Source organism: Schistocerca gregaria, chromosome 1, assembly GCF_023897955.1.
Source record: "Schistocerca gregaria isolate iqSchGreg1 chromosome 1, iqSchGreg1.2, whole genome shotgun sequence".
NCBI lineage: Eukaryota > Metazoa > Arthropoda > Insecta > Orthoptera > Acrididae > Schistocerca > Schistocerca gregaria.
The window spans coordinates 1,085,673,016-1,085,693,606 of NC_064920.1; the positions used below are offsets into that span (position 1 = coordinate 1,085,673,016).

A 20,591-nucleotide genomic window follows, 5' to 3' on the forward strand; every position below is an offset into this window, starting at 1 on the left:
TATGACGCAACTCGAAAAAAGTTATAGTTTTAAAGTCAGGTCGACATGTAGATAATTGTGCACCGAACAGTACCTCAGTAGGAGAATGACTTGGAAATGAAGCAGTCGTGTTACATTGAAGGAAATGTCCCTGTTTCGGGAACATAATGAAATATCTTAATAAGAACGCTCTAACGAGGGTGTTGAACCCCGTACCTACTGAACAGGGGTTCAGTGTCTTAACCACTGTGCCACATCGCTCAGTGATACGTCTTGGCAAGACATCAATATCACACCCAAAATTACGACATTAATGTTACTCCATGTAAATAACGTTCAGCCACGCAACGCATATCATACGCTTCTGTCAACGTACTTGCTAGAATTCTCTCCACCTGCTTTCTGCAAGAGGTATGCTCACTACCGGTCTCACTGTGTTTCCAATAATTTCTCTCCCTCCTCTCTCCTCCCCCCCCCCCCCCCCCCGCCCCCATATGTCTTGCATCTTAGCGACTGTAACGTGATCAGAACGAAATGAAAAACAAAATGGAAGACGATTTGGATTCAACTATCCTTCGACGACGACGTTATCTGAGACGGAGCACAGGTTCGTGTTGGGGTAGCAGAGCGAGAGATCGGCCGCGGTCTTTGAAAGGAGCCGTCCCGGCATTCTTTTTAATCAAAAGGGCAACCTAAAGCAGAAGGATTGCAGATCGCTAATTTCTGGGACCAGATGGTGCGAACGTGCTGTGTAATTAACCAACGTGTCTCACATATGGTGAAAGTGGAAACAAAAGTGACAATTTTTAGTAATGTAGTGATCCTAACTCGGTAAAAACACATGTACCTTCCAGTCCGGTGTCTGCGCCATCTCACCCTGTTCAACAACCATTTCAGTGCGTTTTTTGGGAGTCTGTAACGTTGCAAATGCCCCGGCCTGAAATATAAACACTCCAATCGGATCTTTGCGTTCAGTAACCAACAACAGCGTTTGATGATTGCGATGATATAACGGACGGTACGGATGTGCGAGTCCTGGAAAGAGCACGGGCACTTTGTTCGGCCGTGGAAGTGCCCAGGTGTGACAGCGGAGGACCAGTGGCAGGGACGGGGTCCGGTGGCGCCTGGAACTGGCAGCGGAATGCGGCACCAGCCACGCCAGAAGGGCGCGGCCGCCGCAGCCTCGCCACACCGCGCCTCGGCGGCCCCTGCCCGCTCTCTGGTCCTCATTCATCTCCAGCCAGGTCCCAACTGCTGCAACTCGCAGCCAGTGCAGCGTAGCGTAGTACTGGATCTTCCACAAATTCCGCAGTCCAACTACAGGGTCACGCAGTACAGCACACGCACACACACAACGTACGTTAACCAAACTTACACATAGTACATCTATTTTTGACTTGGACAATGAATGATGCGGATCTAAAACAGGCCGTTCTGCCCATCAGAGTGTAGAAGGAAGGAAGAAGAAAAACGAAACCGACGACGACAAGGACTTACCCAACGAATGTAACCTTCACAGCTGTTAAAAAAATCGTTTCACTGAATCTTTTCGATCAGTTCAGACGTAGGCTACAATCATTCTGTGATGTAAGAAGCCTTGGCGATAAGAGGACTGCTACAGAAGATAACGTGAAACACTGCACATCAAACTTCTGCTCCACTGTGCCAACTGTAAGAATTCACACCTACCAACGCCCTGCCTTAGAAGCAGCGGACTTGCTGCTTCATTTATGGCAACGGTATCTGGCGGATAAATTCGGTACGATGCGATGAGACCAAACTCCTCGAGTTTCCAAATGCTAAAATTGTCAGACACTTGCGCGGTCCGGCGACATTAAAATTATTCACTGATGGGTCGCAAATACCATCGAACGTATGCTGGCACCAGCTCGTTTTCTCCTCGTGCTCATGCAGAACGGTCATAAGCTCGCTCTCAGGAGACGGCCAATATTTCCGAAGAGGCACTGACTACCGTACAAATTCTTCAGTTCGTGAGGCTACTAGAAACGGACGATATAGTGATCGCATCTGGGTCATTAAAGTTAGTATTGGTTCTCAAGACCTGATAAAGTATGGAGAGCCAACAACATTCATCTTAAGAACGTAATATACCAGTGCACCAAGGCATACAACAGAATCACTATGTGGACATCTTTGCGAACCGGTTCCCGTCAGATCACCGAAGTTAAGCGCTGTCAGTCTGAACTAGCACTTGGATGGGTGACCATCCGGTACGCCGAGCGCTGTTGGCAAGCGGGGAACACTCAGCCCTTGTGAGGCAAACTGAGGAGCTACTGAACTGAGAAGTAGCGGCTCCGGTCTCGTAAACTGACATGCGGCCGGGAGAGCGATGTCCTGACCACATGCCCCACCATATCCGCATCCAGTGACACTTATGGGCTGATGACACGGCGGCCGGTTGGTACCGTCGGGCCTTAATGGCCTGTTCGGGCGGAGCTTAGTTCATTGGACACCTCAATTTCAACGTGTCCGTGCTTACCCCTTGAAACGAGTAAGAAGAATACAACGGCACAGAGGCCCCAGCATTATGATCTGCAACCCACTTCCTTCTCTAAGAATGTGGCTTACGGATTTGACAGTAGTAGTCTGCATCTTAACGCCCCTCATAACGATGAGTTCCCAATGACGGCAGTTTCCACAGTCGCATCCTCAGGAAATTAGAATCAGAGATTCCCTGAATTCTTCATGCAACTCAACTTCAGGTAAGTTAAATCACCCGATCTTGGATAACTGTCATCGCACTAGCTACATAAAGCTTTCGACCCGGAGCGTTTCCACGTTCAACGTCCCCAGTCGCATAGAGGAGCAACAACATGTACGTTTCGTATTTTTAAAAAACCCTTACTCCGAATGCTACTGCCTGTCAGCAAATGTGTACAGCACCCTTCTATACTAGATGAAAATTTCAAGCGTAAAAGTTGCGTAGTACTGCTGTTTAAACTCTCAGTAGTAGACGAGGGAGTTCCTTTGGAACTCTAGTGGTCGGTCACTCACTCGTATATCGCGTCCCGAAAATCCCATCACGAAGTAAAGCTTTTAGAGGAATGGAACCAGTCGAACCGTGCATAAGCAGGGAGAGGCACCCGCTACAGACAACTCCTTTAAAGTATACTAACGACAGGCTGTGACTAATGGTGATCAACTCATAGTGACAACTAATCAGCAGATTAGCAATAGTCATGAGTACAGTGATTACAGTTCGCTCATAATTCGAAAAACTAATCGAGAATATGAATCTGCTCCAGTTTAGTACTGGATGCAGAGGCACTAATTTGCACGCAGGATTTCCCAAACAATACATGCAGAACTAAACGAGAAGCACAAACAGTTAATGAAAGGTGAACAAGATGTAGTCACCTACCGCAGAATAAAATATCCTCGCGCTTTTGTCGTAGCGTTACTACCAGGAAAGCAGCGAGATCGTGAAGCCATATTACGAAACCGCTGGCTGTGACAGCAAGCATATTTGCAGGCGCATCAGAAGGGCTGTCTGGCTCTTTGGCGTAATCTATACTGGCAGAGCTTGGCGCAACAAACAGAGCTCAGAACAGCTCACTGCTGCGAAAGGCACAAGTTTAGAAAAACCACGCAGAAGTACAGGAACTGGTGGGTAGTTTTAAAGACATGTTGTTCGGAGGGTAAACGCCACTGCTGTCAAGAACGTGTATGGATAGGTCCTAATCATGTAAATGATTTATTCACGCTCTTGAGGAACTCATTATTTACTATTACTCTGGTCCGTCAAATATGAGATAATCATCTACAACTGGGTGAGCGCAGTTGGCTAGTGATGGTATCTATACCTGGGCGGCTGTAATAGAAAGGACTGTGTACTATTGAGCTGCAATTCAATCAGCTATCGACGACGCTCTTGTTAACGCACTCACAGCTGCTACTGCGTTGGCAACTGAAGAACACGAATCGTGTGTATCATATTTAACCATTCCACGAATACACTTTTTCGTTTAGTCCCTTAAGAAAGAGGAAGAGAGAGAGAGAGAGAGAATTGTGTGTGTGTGTGTGTGTGTGTGTGTGTGTGTGTGTGTGTGTGTGTGTGTGTGTGTCGTCTTGTGTCTCTTCTTTGTCCATTTTCCTCAAACTTTGAGAAAATACTGCAGCTGAACGCAGTTTTTAGAAACATACGTATATAGTAAACACGTCAATTTTGTGAGGAATTTAATCGTTTGGGCGTCAGTTTTGCTGCTGAGAATAAGTACAATGTGTGATAATTATTTTTAACAATTGGCAATATTCAAAAATTCATGCTTTATTTAAAAATGAAAATGCTCCCCGTGCACTATGTTGTCAAACTTATGAAAAATTCATGCGTTATGAAATGAAGTGGTAACGGCTTTAGGTTACTGCACAACTATTATGAAGCCTTTTAGCAAAACTACGAGAGACATAGCTGACATGCTGACGAACAAGCTTAATGGGGCAACGGTTCAGAAAGGAGCACATGATTTATAGCTGATAAAAAGACGGGGCACAAGCTCTTTTATGATACTAGCTTTAAAATGGCTAATAACCTTGCCTTGGTGACACGACACAGCTTCGCTGGGAAAGAAAAAGGCAAACCGTCGGCAAACGCGATGTACGTCTCGCGGAGACGTGAATGCAAGAATTCCAGCACTGCATTAGCAGTCTCTCCCAAGGTGTAATTGGTGATGTTACAGAACAACAGGTGACTAAGAAGGGACGCTGAAAGACTTCTTAGATACATTCTTCTCGTTTCCACAATCCAGATATGGTGATGTTCTCTACCAAACACATTTAGGAATTCTTACATTTTAGCAGTCCTCCAACACTATAGTGTCATTGTAGGATTTAAATGTTAAGCGCTCACAAGTTATAGCGGAATGGAGCTCTCGCGATAATTAGCTGGAGGCAAACTGGTGGCGGGAATCGAAGTCCTATTTAAGAATAATAAAGACGGCCATAACAGACCCGCCCGGATGGGTGAGGAGGACACAGTAGTCAGGCCTCGGGATTCGACCCCTGCCCAGTCTGCCATCTAAAACACCACCGATTCACTCCTCAAAAAAACGCCGGGACCGGATCGAATCCGTCCGGCAGATTAACGGGTGTCGTGTGCCGCCCAGCTTGCATGTGGCTTTTAGATGGTTTTCTACACGTGACTAGATGAATACCGGGCTGGTGCCCGCATACTGCCTCATGTACACCAGCTGCAAATATTTCGAAAACGTTTCCATACTTTCACACGGTAACATTAGACGCACACAGAAGGGGTACACAATTAAAACTCGCGATGGAAAGGGTGGCGAGGCGAAGGGCACCCTGCGAGGCTCTGCCACTACCAGAATAACATGCCGACCCAGTGGCCAGGAGCAACAAGGAGCACATCGTGGTAACACACAGCTGTCAACGACACAAGCTGCCATTCCAGCCTAGCCAAAGAATTTATATAGAGGATAGGTCTCGGTAGCTGACGGCGTCGTGTGAAATACTCTCCAAGGTGACAGTAGTAATGTCCTGCGAAGATGAGCTCTCACGATTCTTCGAGCAAAGGTGTCGCGGCTGAACGGCGGGCACTGCCCAGCATCCTGGTTATCTGTACATGATCGACAAACAAGCATTAGAGTCTTACGAGAATGCACAGGCGATTTACGGCGAGCCCAACACACACTGAGTGAAGCAGTGATTAGTATCATCAAGTAATAGTTTCATGTGGCCTGGTGAAGTCCTCCGACTGGACGCCAAATCAGCGGTTTGCATGTCTCTGCCCTACCCCGCACATCCAACCGGGAAAAGGTAACCACTGAACTTCGTGTCCTTTCTGGCGACTTCTCACGCCGTTGAGAAGGGAAGTCTAGGTTAAAACGAAGATTGAAAAATTCTTGGTCCGACCGAGATTCAGTCTCGCGACTGTTCGGTTTCCAGGCATACGCCTTACCGCCAGACCATCGCACCGGCACTTTTATAATTTTACGAGTTGTCAAAAAATGGACTGTACAGTAAGTTAAAACAGTTGCAGTAATATGTTTAGAAAGGGAGACGGAGCGCTCTCATTTTCTATTCCGATTTGATACTAAGATACAGTTTCCATTTTCGCCATGGTCTGAGTTACACGTAGATATTACTATATCAGACGGGAAAGGGCATGCCAATTCGAACAGTAGCAACCTTTGTGTTCATGGGTGTCTTATTGTGTAATGACGTTATAATAGATCTTCGGCGTAATAACTCCTGCAGTGCCTTTTACAAGAAGGAACACGTAAACCTACAAACTGCGTTTAAAAATTACTGCGGCTGCTACGACAGTTTGTTACAGTTCAGCTGTCCTGAGAATAATTATAAATTGAGGGTAACTCCCTTATTTTAAATATATTCATCTCAGCACGGGTACAAAAACTACGGATAATCTCTAGCAAAAGCTCTTAAAAACTTAGTCACTTTCCCATCGAGTCCCTAATGCCAATTACCAGCAGTAGCCAGACATGGAAAACGTCAAAATATAACATTATGACATAAATCAATTGAGATTTAATATCGGTATCAAACTGTGGTCCCTGCCCCGTAGACATACAAACAGCGAAAAGCTAAAAAGGTGGAAGCCTGCCGAAGTGTATGACTATCCTCGTCGGTCACAGGGTTGCATGTTGTCACAGGAAGTGTGACTCTTACTTCGTTGAAGATCAACCTTGATTTGGCTTTACCGAAATAATTTAATAATTCGCGCGGCTTTAAGCCTCACAGAATTTCATACCGAATGGATATAATGTTAATTTCAAGCAGTTAGAACAATTTCTGTTGTTGAGTAGGTATCCGATTAGAGACTATAATAGATTAAAGCAAAGCCTCCCCCCCCCCCCCCCCCCCCCGAAGTTCGGTCTGAGGATGGCACAGAGCTTTACTACACATTGTCGTAATGAAGGTTGTATGCTGCTGCCTTCCTGCTACTTTCTAACCACTTCTAGGCGACAAACAGTTTGACGTGTACTGCGAACCACGGTCTGCTCTGACAATAGATCATTCCTGGAAGCGAAAGAAGCGGCAAGGGACACAGACAAACCCTAGGACCGACTGGGAATCATAACACAGATCTGGATGTCTACTCGAGCACCAGCCTGAGCGCCACCGAAGAAGATACCTTCCTTTTTTACTTTTTTGTTCAATAAGTATCTTTTGCCCGAGCACCAAGATATTTCCACAGTACTCTGCCTGAAACACGGGAACTAGTGCACTGTACGGTATTTACTCGAGCAAAGAAAGAAAACCTACGCAACGAGACGGCACTGTGCATGGCTGAACAGAGCAGTTTGTTCCTAGAAGAAAATCAGTTATAATTTGTTCGCACTCGCGCTGCAGTTTATTAATTTCTTCGCTCCCACAGTATCGTAAGTCAAAAACTGATTCTTACCCTTCACTTATGCAACCTAACTGTTGGCTGCTCAGAAAAGCGTTCAATATGCACCACCAACAAAATATTTGATCATTCGCCCAATAACATAGGTGACACACCAAAGGCAGCGATCTGTTTTCCCATCGTTATGTCGTTCGTAGATATTTACAGATGTATGACCTCTTTCACATTCTATCGGTGAGATCTTCATTCCCTTTTTTTATTACGGGAGGGTAACCATTCAACTAGCGGGGTGGTCGGTGTAAGTTTTATCTAACTTCAAATTTTCTTATTCGCAGGCGAATTTTTATTTACAAAACACTATTTAGTAATGTGGTTGCAGGAGCAGGACAAGAATTATATATTTATTAACGCTGAAACAAATCACATAAATATATTCTATAAACCGAACTGGCCCACCTTATTTCGATATCAAAAATCGTTCAAATTATCTACGGAACTTGGTAACGGGTATGCAATAGTTCAGGTTACATCGTTCCGAGTTAAATGTGGCATATGAACCGAGCGCAGTGGAAGCAACACAATACCTCGTCGCTCCCCTGAAAATACTGCAGAAGAGTACGACGACCGCGCAAGAACTAAAAGCCCCCCGCCCGAGGCGGTCAGCGGGTGGGAACGCGGAAGAGGGGGGTCCGCATGCCGCGCTAACAATTGGTGGCCGGCGACATTGGGAACTGTGCAGACTTGGCGGGCGCCCATGTTTACCCGCGAGAACGGGTTCGTTAGCCTGCGTGCCTGCCAGGGCCTCAGGTTGGGCTCTCCTTATCTGGGCTGCATTTCACTTCACAGGCTGGCGCGCTCGAAATCACGTGTGCTCGCGATAACCTCCGGAGTGCAGGCGAAGAGCCTAGTCACCGTCGTTCAGAAAGAAGCAAACGATCTAGAAACTTGTTCTGCGCGGAAGGATTGTTACGACGTACGAAAAGAGGGAGGGAGGTTACAACTGAACACTCGTTCGGCGTCAGAACGTTAACGAACAGCAAGCGACATCCGGCCAATTCGCCGTCGATCTCATCGCCTGCGATTAACGGCGACTGCGCATGCCGACTAAGTCATTGCCTTTACTCCGTATACACACAAACAAACACACTTTCATAAGCACTAGATTTTCATTCTTCCTCCGAGACACACTGCCTCAGAACTGAATTTAAAAAAGTTCCCAGTTCAGAGCACGGCTTTCGGGCGGTTTTCCTCGCTTCTGAAGCAAATGTCAGAACTGGCAGTCGCCTCCCAAATATTTCCAATCGGGACACCCTCTCACCTGAAAACCTTCTCACTTTACAAGATGCCAAAACTCTAACCACTAATACTCATTTTTGGTCGCCAATGAGAGGTACAAAACAAAGATCGTAGGGACTGGACCCGAGTTCAGAGCGGCGAAGACTGCGGTAGGAGAGGAACACAGTCGGAGCATTTTTCACGGAACACACCAACCAGTCGTATAAAGTAAATTATGAAATGCACGGGAAAGTGTGATTATAATGCCTCGCGATAATGCTACCCAATTTGTTCTACAGTAGTCTCTTGTTGAGCACGTAAAAATATGTTTCTTTTCCTTTTTAAAGACGGCTATATAGCGAAAGAGCGGTCAACTAGCTACAAGTCTTTCCAACTCGAGCGATATTGCTGCACGACGCACATGTACCACTGTAGTCGAAGACACACTTAATCGGCGGGCCCGCGACAGCTCACTGCACTGCTACATCAGTAAAATAGTTTTTGATACGAGCCGCCAGCCTCATTTTAACTCAATGGACGACGTTTAAGTCACTACCCTCATAGCAGTTCTACTGCATTCGCGTAACTTTCGACCATCGGGCAGGAAATACACAATGCTAACAATTTCAGATTAAGCTCGAACAGGCTCCCTACAACGTCCACGGCAAAATCCGCAAAAAAGAAACGTCTTAAGTTAAAAGGTCAAACATACAAAGGTCAGAAATTCATACCCTAATCAAACACACTATTATTTCCGGAAACGAGTTCTCCGTAAATAATAGGTTTATTGGCATTTTAATAAACCGCACCTAGTACGCCCCTTGGACTACAAATTCCTCCAACTGATCTGACACGAAACTACCACAAAATAACATATGATCACGCTGCGTCGCTTTAAACTCGACTTTGAGAGTCACGGCTACCGGTTTTGTTACTAAAACAAAGTTCCGCGCTAAATTTACAAAGGCCTGCCCTACAACGATTAAGTTCGGTAACAAAACTCAGAAATTGCTGGTAACATTCCGCGTGCAGATTCCACCGGACTTGCCTTCTGCCCTTAATGCTGGCCAGTGACTAATTCCCACATCTTACGTCTTCAAAGCCACTTCCGAAATCTCTAAGCCCATTTTGGCTTCTCACCCAGTCAGCGCTGTAGTAGCAGAATGTTTAGCTCGGCCTCGTCATTGGTTCAACCCCATCAACTGATTAAAATACCAAAAGTGTGATCGTATTCGAAATCTGTAGACAAGAATATATCCCGCGACATCAAGAGAAACAATGAATAACAAAACCAATGAAAGTATTTTCTGCCCTCTTCCCCTCCCTAAAAAAAAAAAAAAAAAAAAAAAAAAAATCTCTCAGACTGACGACAAATGGATTATTCAAACTATGGCGAAACTCACAATGCGTTCGGAGAATTCTCCTGGAACTTTCACCTGTCTCAGCGATTACGGAGGTTATCACACCGCGAATAATGCACAAAAAATTATTCTCTCTGGATTGACACCCGGGTCGAATAATTACTCATTAAACAAGCCAACCCAACGGGCATGAAAATGATACGTTGCAAGTACGGATCGTCTACGAAATATTCGCTTATGAGACACAGTGCGCAATATTGGTATCTGTACCAGGTAAAGGTCAAATATGAAATTGAAAATGCCAGAACGAACTGGACACACATGTGCCACCTGCACAGCACTACTGTGTGTGATTTCTCTCGGAACAGCTGAGGGAAACCACTTGATCTTAATGGCCTACCTCATTTGCTTTTTCCGGAACCAGTGTCGAAAGACACCGCGGTAACGACACCGGAACGACTGATCGAGCGCTCATAATTCACCGTATTACAGAAACACATGGCGGTAAAAAAATTGAATGACAGAATCAACCCTCTAGCGTACTGTACATGCAATAAATTGGGCCAAGCACTCACAAAATGACTATAAAGAAGTTATTTCCCTTGTGAGTCACCGGCAATGGGAATGTAACTTTTGTTGCCAGAATAGGTTGATTGATTATTACATTCATCTTTAAGTTAAAGTTAACTTTCTGTTCGAAGTTGCTTTCAAATCAAAATTTTTCTGATACGAACTCTTCCTTCAGTAAACACAGTTTTCTTCTTTTTCACCGACGCTAGGAATGTTACGAATATAATGAGCATAGTCCCAAGATTGCACATATTATCGTGCAAATTCTTACCTGACATTCGATAGGAATTAAAATAAATAAACACAGTGACGATGGTGAAATTTCAACGAAACGTTTGTGGGCGAAAAATACGCCAGTTGTGTTTGTTGGGAGGCAGAATCCATTCCCGAAACATATTTATAATTAGTGTAGCTTTGTTAACCTTGCGCGAAACATTCTGTAATAATACGCTCGGCACGGTCACGTACAACTTAACGTTGCGGCACCCACAGGCAATTTGTTTGTGCACCAGTACAAAAAATTGAGTAGAAATAAAAGAGCTCCTCGTTTATCAGTTTCGGGAACAGGCAGTTCTTTTTAGCTACTATTCATCGTGGTCTTTTGTAGAAAACACAGAACTCTAATACTGAATGTTGTCTGAAGAAAGCTACACTAATATCCAGACTACACACTTCATGAGAACAGTGCAATTGTTTAAAAACAGAAAAAAAGAAATCTGAATTCTTCAGAAAATGTAGACGAATAACAGCCGCTGACAGCAAAAGACAAAAGTTGTACAAAAAATTAATGCAGCTATAGTCGCAAAATATAAATTGGCGGCCGAACAGTTCTTGAAAATGCAACAGAACAGTGAAGTATTTTCAGGCAAGGGTACGATAACAGATCATTCCAGCTAATATGAGAAATCAATTGCTCAACAATGATTATGCCATTAATATGGGTGAAGCATATCAGACTAAGGTAAAATGCGATATCGATCGACTGCACAAAAGGTTTACAGAAATAGTCATACGTTTGTTACTCTCGGGCACAATTTCTAAGTCATACTGAACAGTGTGCAATGGCGTACTTTTTAAGGAAGGTGCCAATTACCTTGCGATAATATGCTGAAGAAACGTCAAGAACAGGTTTTCAGAAGTAATGTAGGAATATTCCGTAGTCTCCAACACTACGCCGCGCTCGCCTAGGGATCGTAGAGATAAGATTAGATTATTTGCAGCACTTAAGAGAGGCATATAAGAAGTATTTATTCCCACGACCAATGCGCTACAGGAGCGGGAAAATCTGGTAATTGCATGTCATAATTAAAAGTTACTTCTGCAGTACGGTACAGCAGTGTATGCCAAGTAGAGAAGTGCAACTCAAACCAATCAATTTGTTGGCTCTTTCGACGTTGGTACGAAATATTTCTGCATTAAGCTAGCTTTTACTACTGCTATAGCAACGGAACGCGTCAAAATCAAATGCCGATTTCAAGCAGCTCTTCGTTCTGATTAGTATACACCAAAAAGAACATTCGATGCAAAACCAGAGGCTGCTGTTGCTGCAGTTGGTACTACGGTATTGTTCTTACATGTAGTACTGAACGCTAGCAAGTGTGTTCTGGATACCATTCAGAGAAACATCAAAACTTTAAAAAATTGCCAAAAATTTTGCAAATGGTCGAATGACATCTGGATACGAGCTTCACAGTTAGTATCGACCACTCTTCATACAGAACCGCTACTATTGATATCTTAAGTCTGGACAGCTACATAGAGATACGCTTACACCGACAGGCATATTTGGGCCGCGAGGATCAAAGGTATCGCTGTCTAACAAGTTGTTATCATCATCCTCGAAAGCAAACTCACCAAGTTTCCTGCTAACGTTTATAAACATTGCCTTGTTACGTTCCATCGTTCTTCCAAGAAAACACACTTCTATATTTGCCCATTAACAAGTGTAGCATTTTTTTTCTATGATTCACCAATTGCTTTCATCTGTTTCGGCACCTGCATTTTGCCCTTATTATTTTCGAATTCCTTCTTAACCGAGTCAGAGGCTAATGTACGACACGAAACATACCGAACCACCTTGGCAGAAAACATGTTGTCACAGAAGGAGACTTCTACAAAACGCACGTGACAAATATCGTGAAATATTGCTAGGAAATAGTTCGTGTAGTGCTGGGTTTACTTGCTCGGTCGTGAGAGACGGTACGGCAGGCGGAAGGCCGGTGTGTACTGGTGCGTAGTCTACGCCTGCACTCAACAAGAAGCCGTCGCTGGGTGGCAGACGGAACCTCTCCGTTTAAGCTAAAATTTCTCAGAATTTTGTCACGATACCACGCACCACAGTGTATGTGGAAGGTCGTACTATGATTCTTGACGTGGTCTGAAGCTTCATCGGAATTTTATCACTAGCCTTGTCTGTTCCGTATTGGCCGCCACAGGGGACTGCATTCAGTGAGGGCCGTGTTGTATCGAAGTGTGAAGAACATCGTAAAGCTGTGCTAATAATCCCAGTCTTGCAGGTAATCAAGCGTACATAACGCTTTTTTTGAACAGACTCAAGGGATGGGACGGGGTGGGGGGGAACCTATATCTAACAAGTCTTTAATAATTGTCCAGTGCACAAGCCTCCTAATTCTGCCCAAGCCACTGGCGCTCAATCACGATGATAATAATAATAATAATAATAATAATAATAATAATGCTAGAAAAAAGCGCGAGAAGTTGAGACTGCTTCCAAGACGCGTATTTTATTGTGGAAAAAGAGGGTCAACATTAAAGCCGAAATAAACTAATAAAGCAATATGCTTCCTTCGTGTCTTACGAAATGTATTACACGCGTCATACGGAACTGCTGAAATGCGGGCGAATAGCAAGCTACAAGCCCTGAAAAACTCAGCACCTTCCTTCCTTTCCATATAACTATACCTAAATATACGTTCAGAAGCATCGTGTCCTAGCACTTCGCCATCGGGCGTCGATGATGAAGACTTATCTCCCTAACTAACATGTCCGAGCTTTTGTTCCTTTTTACGCAGTAGATTATTTCTAAATTTATAGACTGCAGGCCACTTTCCAGTGTGTGGCGGAGATACTTCCAGCACCATTTACGAATGGTGCGCGGGGTGAGAGACTGGCGGTAACCTTCCGTCTGACCTGTAATGTCCGATTCCTCCACCACGGTTGTTCCGCGATATGTGTGCAGGAGGTTTTACTACGCTGCCTTACTCTTTTGCACATTACGACCTGTGAGAGGAAATACGGGGGGCTAAGAGAGGAGTGATACATTGTAACTAACGTCGCAAGACGGAACAGGTATCAGTACAAATTATGGTGGTTTTGCTATAAATGGATTTAAATGTTGTACATTGATGACAGACATAACTCACAGTTGTTACTAACATCTATAAATGCGGTTAGCTGCAGGGCCACGAAAACAAAAGCCAATAAATAAAAGTTACCAGTGGACTGTCCAAAAAACGTTCCTCAGTTATTAAGATGTAAGAGGAAAAAGAAGTAGCAGTGATACGAAATTCATCAATAGGAGGATCGCAAGATAATACTATGCAAAAGCGAACAGAACATGTAACAGCTATGAAGATTTTCGCTGGCCATCGCGCTGGTTTAAAGCAGCAGTATTTTAAGTTTCTGGACAGCCACCTTCACGAAAGCACCTAGTGAAATTTTGACACTGCAATGTGACCATTACACCACACGTTGATCGCCAGCAGCGTATCCAGTACGCGGTAGCTGTCATTGTTTCGGCTGGCGTTATTAAAATAAATCGAGTGTGCATTTTGCGTCTTGTTGGGAAGCTGTACTGCGACGCAGAGGCACGGGCCGCATCGCCGGCCGCCACTAGCCTGTCTACCGTTCGCACTTCAGAGACACACTCGAGAATCTCCCAACTGCGACGGGCGCACCGCCCTCGTATCTCGCACAGAGCAGCTTGTCTAAGCCGCAGATTGGTGTACAGCGTTGGAGGTCATCGGAGCCTCCGGGCAATGAAAAGCGCCCAGCCAGGTAATTCTTCCGTTACTGCGCTTGGAGGAGAAAAAAAAATTTGTACCTGCAGAGTGCAACACACCAATGAATGCCGCACCACCCCCATGCCCTCCTTTGGAACCAGGTCTGATCACAAAACAATTATGCCTACACACAATTTTCAACATCATTTCAGAAATCTCGTTGCAGATGTCACACCAGTTAGTGACACCTCCGCTGCGAGATATATACGTTCGCGGCATTTTATATATACACTACTACGAACTTAAGAGCTAATTTATTCTGTTATGTGTAAATGTACGTATCACAAATTCGAATATAAACTGAATTTATTTGGAGAATAAACGAGAGGTCAACTACTTGACCAAATGTATAGGCTATTGTCAGTCTTAACCTACAAACGGTGCCTTGATTTCAAAGTTCTCAGTTGCTATTCTGAGCGAGATTCAACTATTCGATTAAAAATTAATTAAAAGCCTCAGAGAGAGGGACTGCTCTGCGATTTGTGCATAAAGTGTCTTTCCTACGGCCAGATCCATGAAAATTTTAATGTTTCGTATTACTTACAGAGATGGAGAATAAAATAAATGTGATCGTAAATCAATTGCTCGACACCCAAGCGTTAATTTTTCTGGCGCTTGTCCAAACTTATTAGATGTGCTGTTTAGATGGCTCAAACATCAAGAATCATGAATAATGTATTTTTCACAAACCACGAAAACCATCGTTCGAACTTCATTACACCGTTTACTTTATATACAGTGACGCACTTCAACGAATACCACTGCTACATAACACCGACAGTTAACGCAGTATAATGATAACACATAAATATGACAAAGTCTCAGTTTTTGATAAACGTTTGCTATAAATAACGCCAGGCTATACAGCAACACGTCACTCAAAGACGCAAAGTCATCACCTAACAACAAAGCTGATGCAAAGTCATCACCTAATAACAAAAGCTTCCGTAATAGTTGCTGAACTTTGTACAACCCACCTTCTCACACTTCCTCAGAGTATGCCGAGTCGATAATCTCCATCAAGCTGAAGACAAACTGTATTCAAATGAACGATGCAATCCTGCAGTATGTATGAAAATATGGACCACAAAACGTGACAGTTGTGGAGACAGACAGCAATTCAGAATGGTACAAAAGACGTATTCAGACATACTACGGTATCGAAGGTGTTAAGGCGCCTGCAGCTTACACTATCTCCGCAATAGCGTTTATCTCAAATGCCTCGAAGGAAATTCCTTCGCCTTCCCAATAACGAGCATGCGCCACCAAGTCTTAGGTGGAAAACGAATTTTACGCCGAGAGAACACGAATCGCTGCACCTCCGGTATTTCATTCGTTTTGTTCCCATCTGCTGCTACTATCGGAGAAGAAACATACGACGCCTTCGCAGTAGACACGTCATCAGCTCATTACGTAATGGCACTGTATATTTCCAGACGCCCACCCGTCTGTTTACGCACGTCCGTTACAAAACAAAATACACCTCATTCTTTCAGAGGCAAGTCAGTAGTTTATATTAATAGAGAGAGAGAGAGAGAGAGAGAGAGAGAGCTGAAGGATATTAAGTACGCACAGATATTCAGAAAATCAAACACTCTCGAGTTTTTATGTTTACAAACCTACACGCCATGTCTCATGCTTGTTTAGTAATATATGATCCAAGAAAAAGTTAGCATATGTTAAAGTGTATTATTCTTAATCTGCGAGCGAATGCATGGTTGTGGTGACACACAAACGCAGCTTACCTCGAAATATAGGTTATGCAGGAATGTCGCAGTCTGGCTCTAACTTTGCGAAGCCAATGTGAGTCCGGAATAAAGCGCTTCCCCATGTCTGCGTTCGCGCCTTATTTAATGCGCTTCCCATCATAAAAGCTAAAACTGCAAGGCAAATTCAGAAGCGCTGTACAAGCTAATATTCAAATTTCCTACGATTATTTTGCTGCATATTATGTACACACATCGTAGATAAACTACGACAAAACCGAGGGAAGCGGGGGCACAACGCAACTAGTACAGAGATAACTACAAAACTGATGTGTCTGAAATTAATAAAGCCCAGAACACAATAAATCGGGCGGCGCCTCCACTGATTCACGACATTTCCTGTTCGGAGGGCTGCATTATTTTACTCTTACATTCACGATACTGACGAATGACCTTTGAGGAGTTTAAATGCAGCACTACAGTCAATCCGTGAAATTTGCGTTTGCCGAATGTCGTCACCACCGCCGATTTCGTAGCGTCACGTTATTAAGCCGTCCCGAAAATGCGCTGCGTAGTAGCTGCGAAATACTAAACGTATGACGCAACACGTTTCTCCACTCCACCGTTATCACAGGGGCCACTACTTGCGCGAAACCGACGTTCACTACGGACCTGCGAGGTGGCGAGCCTATTAGCGCACACGTGCTGCTCCCCTGTAAACACTCGGCAGGGTGCCCCGCGCCCGCAGTGGCCAATTGCGACGCGCCGTCGCCGGTGTGTCGGAGCGGCGGCACTTCACTTACCTTCCATCCGGCGGAGCTGTTGCTGTCGCCCTTGTCCTTGAAGTAGGGCACATTCTGCACCATCCACTCGTAGATCTGCGACAGGGTGAGCCGCTGATCCGGTGCCGACTGTATGGCCTGCGTGATCAGGTCCGCGTACGAGAGGTTGCCCCACGCGTTGCGACGGCTCGTGTTCTTCTTGGCGGCGTTGACGGAGTTGACGACGGCGGCGGGCGACAGGTAGACGGGCTCACCGGCGCCGGGCGACCCGCCTCCACCTCCGCCCCCGGCGCCGCCCCCGCCGTGGACGGCGGCGGCGCACGGTCCCAGCATGCCGGCGCCCGGACCGACCTCGACGCCGGGTTCCTGCTTCACGACCACGTCCAGGAAGTTCTCCGGCCGCGGCAGAGGCCACGTGTTGGAACGGGCGCGCTGCTGCGGCTCGAACGACGGGTCCATCTCCTGCTGGCCCTGCTCCATCATGTTAACGTCGTGCGGCTGCTGCTGCTGGTGATGGCCCCTCAGCAACAGAAGCCTGCGCACATTGCAGTCCCCGGCTCCCGGCCCCCCGCCGAAACCCTGAACGTCCTCCAGGTTAGCTGCGTAAATGGTCACGACGTCACCACCACTGTCGCCACCGAAACACTGTCTCGTCCGGGAGTAGCTCACCACCGCATCACACGTGGTGACGTCGTCCGGTGAGCGGGCTGTCGGGTCTCGCGCCTCAGTCGCTGGCTCGGCTCGCGCTAGGCTCCACTCCTCAGTCGCGGCTGCTCGCCAGTGTCGCTCGCCGCACGGCTGGAGCGCCTTCTGGCGGCCGGCGCGCGTGTCCCGCGCGACGTCACGGGCCGCGCGCTGACGTCACGCCCCCTCCACGCGGCCCGTTGCCATGTTGACAAACTCCTGCGCGCCGCCGGCCGCGCGCCAGTTTCGAACGCGCGCACCACGTGGCCGGCACGCCCCCTTCCGCCCCGCCCGCGTCTCACCACTCCGTTCCCCGATACGAGTGCGGCACGCGCACTGCCGCGGATTTGCGGCTCGCCTTGTGATAGTCTGTGCTACCTACTGAAAGTCTTTTTTTGTACCGTTCACATTTCGCTTCTTTTTATTCGCCTGTTCTTTTTATTGGCCTGTAATACTCGTTTCTTTTATGTGTATAAAATAGTGTTACATAATGATTCCAGGTAAGTGCTATATTACAGGTTTTTTTAATTTCTCATTCTACATAACAAATGACTTTTTTCAGCACAACTTTCGTTAAATTACACTTTCATTTTTTTGATCTTATTTTTTGTATATGGTTCGCCCTGGAGTTGTCCTTAGTGCACCAGGATGTCCGATTTTCGGTGTTTTCGAAGACAGTTCCATTGCATATTCCACTCCCACTCTTCTTAGCTTGTGTGTGTATTCTGTACATAGTGTTGTCAGCTGTTGCTTGCGTTTTTCGTGGCGTTTTTGCTGTAGAGTCGGTGTGCGGTGTAGGAGATCGGGAATACTTTTTTCTCATGTTTGAAGTGGGAGATTAAGCTATTATTTAGTCTGGCTATGTTCTACAGCTCCGTTGTTATTATTTTTGTGGCTAACACGATCAGTCTCAGTTGTTACTTATGTTGATGTGGTCGTTTGTTACTCTTTTGTTCATTGTTAAGGATCATGTGATAGTTTTGCTATAATGCAAGAAGTTTTCTGTTGCAACTGTTCATTCTAATAATTTTCACATCTTCTTATTCCATGTTAGACAGTTCATACCCATGCTTTTTAGCTCTTCAGCAAACGCAGAATGGCTATTTTTATACTTCCTGCTTCTTACGTCTTCTTTGTACTTTTAAAATTTCTGCCTACCATCCTCGGATACAATTTTGACATTCCAACTGGTATATAACAGAATGAGATTTCCACTCTGCAGCGCCAGACCGAGACTCGAACTCGGGACCTTTGCCTTTCGCGAGCAAGTGCTCTACCAACTGAGCTACCCAAGCACGCCTCACGCCCCGTGCTCACAGCTTTACTTCTGCCAGTACCTCGTCTCCTACCTTCCAAACTTTACAGAAGCTCTCCTGCGAACCTTGCAGAACTAGCACTCCTGAAAGAAAGGATATGCGCAGACATGGCTTAGCCACAGCCTGCGGGATGTTTTCAGAAAGAGATTTTCACTCTGCAGCGGAATGTGCGCTGATATGAAACTTCCTGGCAGATTAAAACTGTGTGCCAGACCGAGACTCGAACTCGGGACCTTTGCCTTTCGCGGGCAAGTGCTCTATATACCAGCCAGTTAAAAGTTACAAGTTAATAGTCCAATCCGACATGTCGAAACCTACTTCGAATTTTTCTCACACGACAGGAAGGATACGCCCAGAGAAATTCATTGTTAAAATTTTAGCTGATGAGGTGCACTGCTAGTATATCTTCAGTATTTCAGTAGTTCATTTTTCCTGCACGAATTACCGCTTATAACAGCACTTTTTACAGCCCTTCCTGTATAGCGCTGAATGAATAGACACAGCCGTGGTAAGAGGGCATAGCGCGAGATCCAAAAAGCATACACTTGAATTTTAATCATTTAATCATACCAAAACTGTCTGGGATCATTAATGTTTTGAATAACTTGCAGGTCATGTCGACAGCTAAACTGCTGCATATTTCATTGTTGCACAAGTGACTAGCAAGGAAAGAAAACTAAGGCAGTGTATGTTCTTACAATACAGACGACTTTCTTCAATCGGCACGTTAATTTGTCCGTATTAAATATTTCATAACAATTCCTGTAGTACATTTCTTGTGATGTCTTGAATAATGCACATTTTGCTAACAATGAAACAGTTCTTTGTTTATTCTCTTTAGCCGTCACAAAAATACGAAGTGTCTATTGGATGACGAAAACAAAAATGTTCCTTACACCTGTCACAGCTCATAAAAGAAAAATTACTGCATTTAGGAACTTCACAGTAATTACTAATTTTATATAGACAGAACTGGAATGGAGTAAGAAATGGTCGTGGCCGTTGCAATGCAACTTGTGCTGCGTACCAGGCATACTAGATCAAATTCGTAGAATGTGATGATGCCCGGGAGTAGACAACATTCCATTAGAACTACTGACGGCCTTGGGAGAGCCAGTCCTGACAAAACTCTTCCATCTGGTGAGCGAGATGTACGAGACAGGTGGAATACCCTCAGACTTCAAGAAGAATATAATAATTCCAATCTCAAAGAAAGCAGGTGCAGACAGATGTGAAAATTATCGAACTAACAGTTTAATAAGCTGCAAAATACTAACGCGAATTCTTTACAGACGAATGGAAAAACTGGTAGAAGCCGACCTCGGGGAAGATCAGTTTGGATTCCGTAGAAATGTTAGAACACGTGAGGCAATACTGACCCTACGACGTATCTTAGAAGGTAGATTAAGGAAAAGCAAACCTACGTTTCTTGCATTTGTAGACTCAGTGAAAGCTTTTGACAATGTTGACTGGAATACTCTCTTTCAAATTCTGAAGGAGGCAGGGGTAAAATACAGGGAGCGAAAGGCTATTTACAATTTGTACAGA

General features: G+C 45.1%; 1 protein-coding gene across 1 annotated transcript in view; it reads right to left on the reverse strand.

Annotated features, from left to right (window-relative positions):
* LOC126281905 (forkhead box protein O) overlaps nucleotides 1–18,065 on the reverse strand; it is a 644,432-nt gene extending 626,367 nt beyond the window's left edge. The window contains exon 1 of the mRNA XM_049981232.1: nucleotides 17,065–18,065. Coding sequence (XP_049837189.1) covers nucleotides 17,065–17,526 — 462 coding nt within the window. The 5' untranslated portion in view covers nucleotides 17,527–18,065. The remainder of the gene's footprint in view (nucleotides 1–17,064) is intronic.
* Nucleotides 18,066–20,591: the final 2,526 nt, after the last annotated feature.